The following is a 15,529-nucleotide window of genomic DNA, read 5'->3' as shown; positions in this document are numbered from 1 at the left end:
CTTGTATATATATATATGTGTGAGTATGTATATATATATATATATATATATATACACAGAATAATTTTGGTGGGGGTCTGATGGCAGATTGAAGCTCTAGAGGAGTGTGCCAAAGCATGCCTGCTGCTAGGCTTAATTATTAGATACGTAAACCATTATTAGGCAAGAGAGCTTGTCTACAAAAATGATCCATAATTCAGACCATGTACAGTGTATCCAGAAAGTATTCACAGTGCTTCACTTTTTCCACATTTTGGTATGCTACAGCCTTATTCCAAAATGGATTAAATTCATTATTGTCCTCAAAATTCTATAAACCATACCCCATAATGACAATGTGAAAGTATTTTGTTTGAAATTTTTGCAAATTTAATAGAAATATAAAAAAAAAAGAAACAAAAATCACATGTACATAAGTATTCACAGCCTCTGTCATGACACTCAAATTGAGCTCAGATGCTTTCTGTTTCCACTGATCATCCTTGAGATGTTTCTACAACTTAACTGGAGTCCACCTGTGGTAAATTCAGTTGATGGACCGTGACTTGGAAATGCACACACCTCTCTATATAAGGTCCCACAGTTAACAGTGCATGTCAGAGCACAAACCCAGCCATGAAGTCCAAGGAATTGTCTGTAGACCTCTGAGACAGGATTGTATCGAGGCACAGATCTGGGGAGGGGTACAGAAAAATTTCTGCAAGTTGAAGGTTCCAATGAGCACAGTGGCTTCCATTATCCATAAATGGAAGAAGTTTGGAACCACCATGACTTTTCCTAGTGTGGGCTGCCCAGCTAAACTGAGTGATCAGGGGAGAAAGGCCTTAGTCAGGGAGGTGACCAAGAACCCGATGGTCACTCTGAGAGAGCTCCAGCTTTACTCTGTGGAGAGAGGAGAACCTTCCAGAAGAACAACCATCTCTGCAACACTCCACCAATCAGGCCTGTATGGTAGAGTGGCCAGATGGAAGCCACTCCTCAGTAAAAGGCACATGGCAGCCTGCATGGAGTTTGCCAAAAGGCACCTGAAGGACTCTCTGACCATGAGAAACAAAATTCCCTGGTGTGATGAAGCAAAGATTGAACTCTTTGACCTGAATGGCAAGCATCAAGTCTGGAGGAAACCAGGCACCGCTCATCACTTGGCCAATACCATCCTGTTGATGTTTTTCAGTGGCAGGAACTGGGAGACTTGTCAGGATCGAGGGAAAGATGAATGCAGCAATGTACAGAGACATCCTTGATGAAAACCTTTCTCCAGAGCACTCTGGACCAGAGGCTGGGGCGAAGGTTTATCTTTTAACTGAACAATGACCTTAAGCACACAATCAAGATAACAAAGGAGTGGCTACAGGACAACTCTCTGAATGCCCCTGATTAGCCCAGCCAGAGCCCAGACTTGAACCCGATTGAAGATCTCTGGAGAGATCTGAAAATGGCTGTGCACCGACGCTCCCCATCCAACCTGATGAAGCTTGGCCCAAAAATAGGTGTGCCAAGCTTGTAGCATCATACTCCAAAAGACTTGAGGCTGTAATTGGTGCCAAAGGTGCTTCAACAAAGTATTGAGCAAAGGCTGTGAATACTTACGTACATTCGATTTTTTTTTTTTTATAATTTTGCAAAGGATCCAAACAAACTTTTTTCACGTCATTATGGGGTATTGTTTGTAGAATTTTGAGGAAAATAATGAATTTAATTCATTTTGGAATACGGCTGTAACATAACAAAAAGGAGAAAAAATGAAGCCATGTGAATACTATCCAGATGCACTGTGTCCCTTCTCCCCAGCTTGTAAAATAAAAAAATCTATGCTTACTTTCTATACAGGCTTGCCGCCATTTCAATAACAATGGCACTTGTGAGCTGCTGTGTCCACCTATAATCTCCTACAACCCAGAGACCTATGAATCGGTTATGAACAAAGATGGACGATACACATTTGGAGCAAGTTGCGTCGTACGATGTCCTTGTAAGATGCCCCCCTCTCCTATTATTCTAGATTGTAAAGAAAGCATTGTGACCCGTTTTACATGCTTTGTTCTTTTCTAACATGTAGACAACTACCTGGCCACGGAAGTCGGATCCTGCACTCTTCTCTGCCCACAGGGTAATCAAGAAGTGATTGTCGGAGACGTACAGAAGTGTGAAAAGTGCACCAACCAGTGCAGTAAAGGTAATCCGAATCTATAAATTATGGACATTGTGTGTTCACAATTTCCTACGTTTTTTTGCTATGTTAAATTTTTGTGTTGAGTACTATTTTTCTATTTTAAACAAGAAGTACAGCCAAAGTTCGTTTGGCTGTACTTCCTGTGGATCACAGGAGAGCAATTTGTTCTGCACTCCTGTGACCTGTTTTCAGTAGACAGCTGTGTATCGCGCAAAAACTGAACATTTGTACCGATCACCCACTAATTATTTGTATTTTAAAGGGAACATATGACCACCCATCATAACATGACCACCCACGTAATATTGAGTAGTTCCCCCAATACACACCAAACTGAGCATGTGCAGTCTGTCTTATCCGAACATGTTATGGGAACAATGCAGGAAGGGGAGGATCTGTGCATACAGGATTGAACAGCCTTTTTCCACAATGCAGAGGGTTAACTCCTTAAGTTCCAGAGAGAGTATAACAAGCATGCTTTACTGCATATACAGACTGATTTTACTGTTGTGGGTTTAGTAACACTTTAAAGAGGTTGTAAACCGAGAAAAAAAATTTTTCTCTTCTTTACATCCTGAAAGAGAAACACATAATGAGCTAGTATGCATCGCATAGTAGCTCATTATGAAATACTTACCTTAGAACGAGCCCCCGCCGTGCCGTCCGCTTACCTGTATGACGGGCGACATGTATAGTCGCCCGTCTTCCGGGATCGCGGCATCCGGCCATCTGATTGGCCGGAGCCGCGGTGACGTCACTCCCGCGCACGCGCGCGGGAGCCGACGGTCACGGCACGGGGCTCTGAAGGAACGGCACGATCTGCCGTTCCTTCAGAGCGCATGCGCCAGTGACGTCACTGGCTGCATTAAAGGTAAATATCTCCTAAACGGTGCATGTTTAGGAGATATTTACAGTACCTATAGGTAAGCCTTAATATAGGCTTACCTATAGGTACAACTTCCTGAGGAGGGTTTACTTCCTCTTTAAGAATTCATAGATAAAAGATTTTCTCAGGAGAAAGTCTTTCAAGTTCTGTATTTTACTGAAACTTCATACATGGCTGCCTTGAAGGAAGAAGGCATCCCTTTCAGCTTGAGCTACTGATCTCTCTAAATTTTGGCTTTTTTTTTTTTTATCAAACTGTGCAGATAAGAATAAAGTGGAATTCCTGCCTATCACAAACTATTCTTGAAAATGTCCCCTTCCTTTCCTGCTACCTATCCTGCCTTTCCTATATAAAAAAATGTGTATACCTTCTTTTTAAGCCAAGTCCGGTCATGTGATCCCGCAAATCCGGCTCCATTGTGACATGGAGTGGCGACTGCAGGGGAGAGGAGGGAATGTTGACAACAATGGGCTATGGGAGCTTATAGGTGATGTCACAGTGTAGCTATGGGGTTGTGTGTCCGGACCAGGCTGCAAAAAGGTAAGTATACAGATCTTTTTTTACATAGGAAAGGATAAGCAGAGGGGGGAATCTACAGTTTTCATGGTTTAATATTTTTATTGAAGTTTATCAAAAAGCACAAAAAAGAGAACAGTGTCTGCCATAAATTAGTACATAATAAGGAGAATGAATTGAATGGGTACTGATGACAAAAAATAAATAATAAGCATACTTGAACATTATAAGCAATTCTAAAAGGTATACGGATGGTGAAGGGTATTGTCAGACACCCCTTCTGGGAGGAAGGTACATTTTTAAGAAAGTGTTCGACAGGAATTTCACTTTAACTTGGGCAGCACAGTGGCTAAGTGGTTAGCACTTCCGCCTAGCCAGCAGTAGGGTCATTGGTTCAATTCCCAACCACCGCACTACCTGCCTGGTGTTGCATGTTCTCCCTGTGTGGGTTTCCTCCAGGCTACCTCGGCTTCCCCCCACACTCCAAAGACATGCTGGTAGGTTATTTGGTTCCTGTTTAATTTTGCCTTGCTATGGGACCCGATGGGACTCCGGCCGCCTCTTCTCTTCTTCGGCTATCAGGCCGGCCTGACATGCACACTGCACATGTGCTGCCGCTCGGGAAAGCCCGTAAATGTTCGACTATTTCCGGGAATAGTCAAACATGTACGGGCTTTCCCGAGCGGCGCATACGCGGTGACGGGTTGGGGCCGGGCGGACACCATTTTAAATCCTATAACCTCCTATAGTATGCCCACAGCCCCGCATTCTCCTGCACCATGCCCACAGCCCCGCATTCTCATGCGCCATGCCCGCAGCCCCGCATTCTCATGCGCCATGCCCGCAGCCCCGCATTCTCATGCGCCATGCCCGCAGCCCCGCATTCTCCTGTGCCATGCCCACAGCCCAGCGTTCTCCTGTACCATGCCCACAGCCCTGCATTCTCCTGTACCATGCCCACAGCCCTGCATTCTCCTGTACCATGCCCGCAGCCCTGCATTCTCCTGTACCATGCCCGCAGCCCCGCATTCTCCTGTACCATGCCTACAGCCCTGCATTCTTCTGTTCCATGCTCACAGCCCTGCATTATCCTGTACCATGCCTACAGCCCCGCATTCTCCTGTACCATGCCCGCAGCCCTGCATTCTTCTGTACCATGCCTACAGCCCTGCATTCTCCTGTACCATGCCTACAGCCCTGCATTCTTCTATATTATGCCCGCAGCACTGCATTCCCCTGTACCATGCCCGCAGCCCTGCATTCTACTATACCATGCCTACAGCTCTGCTTTCTCCTGTACCATGCCTACAGCCCTGCATTCTCCTGTACCATGCCTACAGCCCTGCATTCTCCTGTACCATGCCTACAGCCCTGCATTCTCCTGTACCATGCCTACAGCCCTACATTCTCCTGTACCATGCCCGCAGCCCCGCATTCTCCTGTACTATGCCCGCAGCCCCGCATTCTCCTGTACTATGCCCGCAGCCCCGCATTCTCCTGTACCATGCCTGCAGCACTGCATTCTTCTGTATTATGCCCGCAGCACTGCATTCTCCTGTACCATGCCCGCAGCACTGCAGGGCACTGTGGCAGTATAGACAGTAGAAAGCCTGGTGCGCTCATCTGCCCAGTGTCTACTGCTCTGTCCTGCTCCTGCTGTCACTTTGTACACACTCACACTGACTGCTTTCATAGTCCTATAGAATGTGGGGGCGACATTGCGGCGGACAGATTGGACCCTTGACTAACATTTTTGACACTTTTGGGGGTACCAGTGACATTACTACAGTAATCAGTGCTATACATATGCACTGTTACTGTAAAAGTGACACTGGCAGGGAAGGGGTTAACTTTATTGGTAAACAGTAGGTTAAATGTATCCCTAGGGGCGTGATTCTAACTGGAGGGCGTGGCTTGTGATGTAACCACAGAGACATACGATCCTACATAGCAGGATCGTATGATCGCTGCTGTTACACCAGGGAGAATGACAGATGGCTTTGTTTACATCAGCCGCCTGCCTTTCTCCCTCTCCAGTGGGAGATTGTGAGTGGCTGGCGGACATCGGAGCTGCCGGTCACGAGCGGGGGCGGGAGCGCACATCTGGCAGCACGCGCTCGCCCCCTAGAGGCTCGTGGGCGAGCGACGTACCCCTACATCACTTTGACCAGGAGGGGCTGACCGCCTCAGTAAATATACGGACGGCGGTCAGCAAGTGGTTAAAAAAAAATAAAAAATTCTATAAAAATATCCCATAGTTTGTAGACGGTAGAACTTTTTCACAAACCAATCAATATACACTTATTGTGTTTTTTTTAACCAAAAATATGTAGCAGAATACATATTGGCCTAAAGTGATGAAGAAATTAGATTTTTTTTCAAAATTGTCGCTCTTTTTTTTTTTATAGCGCAAAAAAAAAAAAAAAAAAAATGCACAGATGATCAAATACCACCAAAAGAAATCTCTATGTGTGGGGGAAAAAAGGACTTTTATTTGGGTACTGCACAACCGTGCAATTGTTAAAATAACACAGTGCTGTATCGCAAAAAATAGCCTGGTCTTGAAGGGGTAAACCTTCCAGGGCTAAAGTGGTTAACCAGTTCAGGTGATCTGGCGCACGTGTGCCACCCTGCGCACCAAATCATATCCATATATATATATATATATATATATATATATATATACACACACACACACACTGTGTATGTGTGTGTATATATATATATATATATATATATATATATATATATAATGTGTGTGTGTGTGTGTATATATGTGATCTGACACTTCCATCTCTTCCCCTTGTAAAAGCCGCACACACAGTATAGTAAAACACTGGCTAAGCACACAGTTAACCCTTTGATCGCCCCTGATGTTAACCCCTTCCCAGCCAGTGTCATTAGTACAGTGACAGTGCATATCTTTTAGCACTGATCACTATATTAGTGTCACTGGTCGTTAAAAGTGTCAGAATGTTCGCTGCAATGTCGCAGTCCTGCTATAAGTTGCTAATGGCCACCATTACTAGTAAAAAAAAAAAATCAATAAAACTATCCCATAGTTTGTAAACACTATAACCTTTGTGCAAACCAATTAACACATACTTATTGGGATTTTTTTTTAACCAAAAATATGTAGCAGAATACATATTGGCATATATTTATGAAAAAATTTGATTTTTTTTTTTACTGGATCTGTTTTATAGCAGAAAGTATAAAATATTTATTTATTTTTTTTGTTTTTTCAAAACTGTCAGTCTTTTTTTAGTTAATAGCGCAAAAAATAAATGCAGTGGTGATCAAATGACACCAAAAGAAAGCTCTATTTGTGGGGGAAAAAAAGACATATACATTTTTTATGGTTACAGTGTCGCATGACTGCGCAATTGTCCGTAAAAGTAACGCAGTAAAAGACTGTAAAATCCACGCCTCAATGTAAATAAGGAACAATAGCCACTTGCCAACTGTGCACATTGAATGACGAAACTAGTCAGGCGGGGCTAGGACGTTGGACGCTACTGCACATGTGTGACTCACGCTCGCGGTTTGGAGAATCCCAACCAAAGGCGACATGAACACTTTATAAGAAAAAGCGTTTTACCCTTTGTGTCAGGTAGACACTTCCACAATGTGAGTGTATAATTGGCTGAGTTTTATATGGATTTACACTGTGGACTCCTAAACCCACAACCTCTATACATCCCTATGAAAGTGTTTGACTAAAGAGACGGTAATATCTACTGATAGAATTTGGGGCCGGTCTGCTGGATATTTCTTAAAGAGGGGCAAAAGCTGGTTTATAATTTTACCAGCCACTCCATCTGGTGAGTAAGTTTGGGGTGATCGGTGGAAGGATTGCACAGGGTGATTGCACATATTCGTTTGTTGATCTTGCACATTCTTTGGCACATTGAAAATATTCCTTCTTTATGGGACTTTATGAAATATGGGACAATCATTGTAGAGTTTAATTTTGGGATCACTCTGTTTTTTTTATTTTTGGATTCACAGGATACCCTGGTTATGTGTGATATGAATTTTTAGTGTACATCATTTCTATAAGTTATTACATATATAGATGATGTTTTGAAGGTGATAGGCTCTGCGCTTAGGAAAATGTAATATGGATGGATGTATGTGTAGGCTGCAGCCTCCCTTTAGTATAGCCAAAGACTATATAAGTGTAGGGTAAAATTAAGGGAATGGCGCTGTCTACTAAAAATATAAAATGGTGTGAGTGATAGTGAATAATCAAAAAAATGTGTAATGGTAGATCATAAATACACAAAATTGAGCAATAAATATCACAAAGAAAAAAATATATGCAGTGGGTAAAATAATAAGTGGTGGAAAATAAGTACAAAGGTGCTAAAATCAATTGATGTAGTGAGCAAGTGTACACAAAGAAATATAAATATATATATCAAAAATATAAAGTGCAGTAAAGGTGCAGGATAATCAATAAAGTGACAATGTGCACAAAGTGTCCCCTGTAAAGACAGTAAAGTGACCTGTGCACATAACCAATAAATTAAATAAAGTGACCAGGTGAAAGTTCATATAGCCAGTAGAACAAAATAAAGTGGCTAAGTGACAAAATATCAATCCGATAAAGTGACTAAGTGGCGTAAACAGTCCATAAATAGGCAAAAGTGACGAAAATCTTTGTATAGGAAATATATACTGGAGGTGACCCCGTGGTGGGTAATGAGGTCAGGTGCTCGGTGACCCCTAGGGTAGGGAGCCAACTCACCGGAAATACCCACCCCGCACAGGGGTAAAGAGCGGGTATGGTAATAGTGGCAAAGATCCCTCAGATGGATCCTGGTCCCCTCTGGTGGTCCTGGAATGAGGATGTGCCAGGGGTGCCCTGTAGGGCTCTGGAGTAGGCAGAGGTTCCTGTAGGAAAGCCTGGGTCCCGATAGGGTCCGCACTCACATGGGGTGTAGTATCCAGTGTCAGCCAATCACAGCGGGATAGGGTGTGGGCAGGTAAATCATGGCTAATAGTGTAATCCTGTATGTTAAATGCCTTTATTCTTACAAAAAATACACAAATGGGTACTCCCATTCAGTCATTATTACACAAGCGTTAATCTGTTCCTTGGAACGCAATGTGTTCCATGCGAATACCGGAACCGGAAGTGATGCGACGGCGCTGCAGATGATGTTTTGTCACATATGTTCACATAAGATTGATGGTTTACTATTCATAATAGGTGCACTGAAGTGACAATACACAGATATATCTTCTTAACCAGGGGAGATTAGATCTGCGCTGACCTAATTGTTTTTTGAACTTACCAAACCGTGATACCAGTTAATTGTAAAGGAATATAAGCAGTGCTCCAAATCATACAACAATATAGAACATTAATTTGTACAGAAAAAGTGTCTGTGCAAAATAGACGTCAATCTTAACCACTTCTGGACCGGAAGGATTTGCCCCATTAAAGCGGAGTTCCATCCTAAAATACATTTTTTAACAAAAAATACCCCTAGGACAGTCAGGGCTGGTGCATTTAAGCAACAATAGCCTCTGAACTGTCCCCTGTTTCACTTAACTGTAATAAGAAATACTTACCTTGAAAATGTCTTGTCCAGCGCTGCCATCTCAGGTGTGGGCAAGTGAAGCCGGAGCATCCTCTTCTGTGATGTCGGAGTCCCAGAATGCCCTGCTCGTCACTTCCGGGGCAGGCGCGTCATCCCGCAGCTGGTTCTGCGCATGCCCAGAAGCTGTTCAGCAGGGAATGACGCGCCTGCACCGGAAGTGACGAGTGACACCGGTGCAGGCGCATTGACTCCTGGGATTGATGGCGCTCATCTCCCAGGAGTCAATGCAAGGAGGAAGTGACGTCGGGGGGGCGCGGCCGCAGAGGGAGGAAGAGGAAGGAAGGTGAGTATATTTTCATTAAAAACAAGGTAAGCGAAACAAAAAAAAAAATGTAATTATCCAATTCTTTTTCCGGTCTTTTTAAGCTGGCGGACGGTGCAAAGTAAATTTTTAGGGTGGAACTCCGCTTTAATGACCAAGCCATATTTTGCGATTCGGCACTACGTTTCTTTAACGGACAATTTGCGCGGTCGTGTGACGCTGTACCTAAATAAAATTGATTTCCTTTTTTTCCCACAAATGGAGCTTTCTTTTGGTGGTATTTGATCACCTGTGCGATTTTTTTTTTACATAGTTAGTGAGGTTGAAAAAAGACATCAGTCCATCCAGTTCAACCTATGATGTGTGTGTGTGTTTGCTGTTAACCGTACATTGTATACCCCTGTATGTTGTGGTCTTTAAGGTGCCCATCTAATAGTTTTTTGAAACTATCAATGCTCCCTGCTGATACGACTGCATGTGGAAGAGAATTCCACATCCTTACTGCTCTTACAGTGAAGAACCCCCTGCGTATTTTAAAGTTAAACCGCCTTTCCTCTAGTTTTAGTGAGTGGCCACGCGTCTTATTGTATTTCCTTTCTCTGAATAGGTTTTTCCATATGCTAGGGTCACCAGTACAGTATTTGTACATTGATATCATATCCCCCCTCAATCTTCTCTTCTCCAGAGAGAATAAGTTCAGTGCTTGTAGTCTTTCCTCATAGCTGATGTCCTCCATTCCCCTAATTATTTTTGTTGCCCTTCTCTGGACTCTCTCCAGTTCCAGCACATCCTTCCTGAGGACCGGTGCCCAGAACTGGACAGCATACTCCAGATGTGGCCGGACCAGAGTCTTGTAGAGTGGGAGAATAATCTCTTTATTTCTGGAGTGAATCCCCTTTTTTTATACATCCCAGTATTCTGTTGGCTTTGCTTGCAGCGGCTTGGCATTGCATGCCACTGCCAAGCCTGTTGTCTACCAGTACCCCCAGGTCCTTTTCCATCCTAGACTCCCCCAGAGGTTCCCCCCCTAGTGAGTAGCTTGCTTTCTGGTTTCTGGCACCCAGGTGCATTACTTTACATTCTTCAACATTGAACCTCATCTGCCATGTAGTTGCCCACCCCATAATTTTGTTCAGGTCCGCTTGTAAGGTTTCCACATCCTGCCCAGAAGATATTGGCATGCTTAGTTTAGTTTCATCCGCAAATACTGAGATTTTGCTCGATATCCCCTCCTCTAGATCATTTATGAATAAATTAAACAGGATTGGCCCCAGGACAGAACCCTGGGGGACCCCGCTTTCCACACCCGCCCAATCTGAGTACTCCCCATTAATCACCACCCTTTGCAACCTCCCCTGGAGCCAGTTCTCTATCCAGGTACTCACCTTATGGTCCATACCTACCTTCCTTAGTTTGAACAGTAAGCGTTTATGGGGAACGGTGTCAAAGGCCTTTGTGAAGTCCAGGTACACCACATCCACAGGCTTTCCTTTATCTAGGTGGCAGCTCACTTCATCGTAGAAGGTTAATAGATTGGTTTGGCAAGAACGATTTTTCATGAATCCATGCTGATTACTACTAATACAGTTTTCATTACTAAAGTCTTGTATGTGGTTCCTTAACATCCCCTCCAAAATCTTGCAGACTACTGATGTTAAGCTTCTATCACTAGTCACCTTCTGGACATTTTTTGTTTTACACGAATTGCATACGTTTTCATTTTTTTGCATTATTATTGCATTTTTGGTTTATTTGTTTGCATCATTTTGTATGTTGCACATATGCACTAGGGCAGCGCACCTGATTTCTTTACATATTCTACAACATACACTCTAAGGTAGCAGCACACCCTATATTGAATCAGCGCACTTTCCTACCCACCATACTGATGTTAAGCTGACCGGTCTATAGTTACCTGGGATATATCTTGGCCCCTTTTTAAATATTGGTACCACGTTGGCTTTTTTCCAATCAGCTGGCACCATACCCGTCTGTAAACTATCCTTAAAGATCATGAATAATGGTCTGGCAATCACCTGGCTGAGCTCTTTAAGAACCCTCGGGTGCAAGCCATCCGGTCCCGGTGATTTATTTATGTTAAGTTTCTCTAGTTTAGTTCTAAGTCTATCTTCTGTTAGCCATGGCGGTATTTCCTGAGGTGTGTTGTTTAGTTTGGCCTTACAAGCTGGGTTAGTGTAGCCCCCCCGATTCTTTTGTGAAGACTGAAGAGAAGAATTTATTTAACACTACCGCCTTTTCCCTGTCCTCTGTGGCCAAAACTCCCTTATCGTCTTTTATGGGGCCAATGTGTTCTGGCCTCGCTTTCTTACTGTTTATATACTTAAAGAATTTCTTGGGGTTCTTTTTACTCTCTTCCGCTATATGTCTCTCGTGTTCTATTTTAGCCGCCCTGATTTCGTCTTTACATTTCTTATTACACTCTTTGTAATGCTTAAATGCTGCCAATGACCCCTCAGTCTTGTATTTTTTGAAGGCCTTTCCTTTAGCATTAATATGCATTTTTATGTTGGGGTTTTTGCCACCCAGGGTTTAGTTTTGCTCTTTTAAATTTATTTCCCTTTGGAATGCACTGGTCAATCCCTTTGGTTAGTATGCTTTTGAAGCACTCCCATTTTTCCTCCGTGTTCTTTGTTCCCATTGTTCTATCCCATTTGATATTTTCTAGCAGAGAGCGCAGTTTTGGGAAATTGGCTCTTTTGAAATTCAGTGTCCTTATATTGCCCTTGGGTTTCCTATTACTATAATTAATACTGAAACGAATTGACCTATGGTCACTGTTTCCTAAGTTGTCCCGTGTTTCTATATCCTTGAGCAGGTCTGTATTGTTGGTAATCAGTAGGTCAAGTACGGCATTGTTTCTTGTCGGTGCATTCACCATCTGACCCATGAAATTGTCCTGCAAAACATTTAGGAACTGCCTAGCCTTGGCTGAATGCGCGGTTCCTTCTGCCCAGTCTATATCAGGATAATTAAAGTCCCCCATTATGACATTTCCCATCCTTGCTGCTAATCCTATCTGTAAAAGGAGATCCGCCTCCCCCTCCTCCCTCAGGTTGGGGGGCCTATAGCATACGCCCAATATTACCTTCCCCACCGTGCCTTCCCTTTGAAGCTCTACCCATAGGGATTCTGCCTCGTCCATAGCTCCATTATTAATATCATCCCTCATATTTACCTGTACACTGTTCTTAATATACAGACATACCCCTCCCCCTTTTTTACCTTCTCTATCTCTGCGATAAAGGGAATACCCCTGAATGGTCGCCATCCAGTCATGAGAGCTGTCAAACCAAGTCTCAGTTATCCCCACAAAATCTAAGTCCTCCTCAAACAGCAGCTCCAGCTCTCCCATCTTGTTGGCCAGGCTTCTGGCATTGGTATACAAACCTCTTAATTTTGATCAGTTACATTTATCCTCATTTGATGTTTTTAGGCTGCTCTTGTGTTTTCTCCCCATACCCCTCCTGGGTTTAGGAGCTCCAAACACCCTACCGCTAATGCCCCCATTTCTGCCCTCTGAATCTTGCTTTCCACTGGCTAATTCTACATCTGTACCCTCCCCCCCCCAATCACCTAGTTTAAAAGCCCCTCTAACTTTTCGGCCATCTTCTCACCCAGTACGGCTGCACCCTCCCCATTTAGGTGCAATCCGTCCCTACCATAGAGCGGGTGGCCGACTGAGAAGTCAGCCCAGTTCTCCAGGAACCCGAAACCCTCCTTACTACACCAGCTCCTCAGCCACTCGTTAACTTCCCTAATTTCCCGCTGCCTCTCTGGTGTGGCTCGAGGTACAGGCAGTATTTCTGAAAACACTACCTTGGAGGTCCTATTCCTCAACTTAGCGCCTAAGTCCCTGAAATCGTTTAGGACTCTCCATCTTCCTCTGCCTATGTCATTGGTACCCATGTGTATCATGACAGCTGGGTCTTCCCCAGCCCCACCCAGTAATCTGTCCACCCGATCCGCGATGTGCCGAACCCGAGCGCCCGGCAAACAACAGACTGTTTGGCGCACACGGTCTATGTCACAGATTACACTGTCTGTCCTTCTAATAATTGAGTCCCCTACCACCAGCACCTGTCTTTCCTTTCCCTTTCTCCCGGCCTCACTGGAGGAGTTTTTCCCCTGGCAGCTAGGGGCGTCACTCTGCTCCAGCAATGCTAGTCCCTGACTGGTTTCCCCAACATCACGCAACGGGGCGTATCTATTGGGGTGCTCCAGCCCAGGATCAGCCTCCTTGCCTTGTCCCCTTCTACCCCTCCTAACTGTCACCCCTCTACTCTGCTCTGATGCATGCACCTCCAATACTCTGCCCATCTCTGTGCAGGCCCCTGCCTGCACCTGACTGGTACGATCCTGGCTCTCCTTCGGTATGGATTTTTATTTTTTGTGCTATAAACAAAATAAGAGCGACAATTTTGAAAAAAAAAAAAAAAAAACATTTTTCACATTCTGCTATAAAATATTTCCCAAAAAAAAAATCAAAATTTAACATTTTAGGCCAATTTGTTTTCTGCTACATATTTTTGGTAAAATGGTTTGCGCAAAAGTTATTGCGTCTACTAACTACGGGAAAGATTTGTAATTTTTCTTTACATTTTTTTCATAGTAATGGTGGCAATCTGCAATTTTTTTTGTTTTTGTTTTGCAGGACAGCAACATTGCGGCAGACAGTGACATTACTACAGTAATCAGTGCTAAAAATATGCACTGTTACTGTAATCATGACACTGGCAGGGAAGGGGTTAACAGTGTGGGTAATCAAGGGGTAATTTAAACTGTGGGGGGGGGGGGGGGGCGTGGCTTGTGAAATTACCATAGAGACCTGTGTTCCCATATAGAAGGATCACAGGGGCTCTATGCTCATTCCAGGGAGAAGAATGGTCGGCTGTGTTTACAACAGCTGACCGTTCTTCTCTCTCAGCAGGAAATGATCGCGGGTGTCAGGTGGCAATTGGAGCCTCCGGCCTGCTGCATCGGCTTCCCCGCTGGCGAGCGGCGGTGCACGCTCGCCCCCCTAGCCCTTCTGCTCGCGACCAACGTATAGCTACGGTTAATAAAGCAACACCAAAAAATCAAAAACAGTCCAATGAAGTAATGATCCATGCAGAGTGAAAGTAAAGGGATCCGTCACCAGCAACACCCTCACACTTTGTCTTCTTACCAGATGTCCAGAACCATACATTATAATGGTCAAACAAGCAGCAACATGCTTGTCCAGGAGGGTAACCGTCACATGGATCACCGATCGTAAAGGGTAAAGTAACGTAGTGCCGTATGGTAAAAAATGATCTGGTCATGAAGGGGGGTAAATGGTTGACTGGAGGTCAAGTGTTTAAAAATATTTCCAAGAAAAAGCACCTTGGCAGAAAGTCTTTGTACATTGAATGTCATTTTAAGAGCTAAAAGTGGTTTTGGTGGACTAACCTTTTCAGAGATGAATTTATACTCCGGTAACACTTTCTCTCTCTGTTCAGTTTGTTATGGTTTAGGAATGGACTTTCTGAAGACCACACGGACTGTGAATTCTACCAACATCCAGCATTTCCAAGGATGCACCAAAATCTTTGGCAACTTGGCATTCCTTTCTGAATCCTTCAGAGCGTGAGTCTTTATTTTAGGATCTTAGGAAAATGAATGTAATTCATATATCGTTAATAAGACTTCATTCACATGCATCATGAGCACACACTGCCAATTCCAGCGGCAAGAATCTGCAAATTCTTATGGCTGGAAGGAACGGTGCTAAGATCTGCAAACAGCCACGATCATCTGTCCCTATCCGCAGGTCATTGCTGGCTGAGAGAAGCTGCAAACACGCTGCTGTCAGCCTGTCTTCTGATTCTGACGCTTAGATGCCATCCCACCAGTGATTCGAGAAAGGCTCCGCTTGGGGGCAAATTTGGTGGTTGATAATTTTTTTACTAATTGGTGTAACTCCTAAAATATAGATGCAGTGAATCCAGAAGTTATTCACAGTGCTTATTTTTCCACATTTTATGTTACAGCCTTATTCCAAAATGGATTAAATTCATTATTTTCTTCAAAATTCTACAAAC

At 43.8% G+C, this 15,529-nt stretch overlaps 1 protein-coding gene across 1 annotated transcript in view; it reads left to right on the top strand.

Moving 5' to 3' along the window:
- ERBB2 (erb-b2 receptor tyrosine kinase 2) overlaps positions 1-15,529 on the top strand; it is a gene marked incomplete at its 3' end in the record, with an annotated part of 299,046 nt that overhangs the window by 163,759 nt on the left and 119,758 nt on the right. The window contains exons 7-9 of the mRNA XM_082272837.1: positions 1,831-1,972; positions 2,060-2,176; positions 14,948-15,074. Of these exons, the coding sequence (XP_082128963.1) occupies positions 1,831-1,972; positions 2,060-2,176; positions 14,948-15,074 (386 nt within the window). The remainder of the gene's footprint in view (positions 1-1,830; positions 1,973-2,059; positions 2,177-14,947; positions 15,075-15,529) is intronic.

This window comes from Pelophylax lessonae, assembly GCF_965119305.1.
Source record: "Pelophylax lessonae genome assembly, chromosome: 11".
Lineage (NCBI taxonomy): Eukaryota > Metazoa > Chordata > Amphibia > Anura > Ranidae > Pelophylax > Pelophylax lessonae.
The sequence above is the reverse complement of the archived record's forward strand: the minus strand, read 5'-3'. Positions and strand labels throughout refer to the sequence as shown.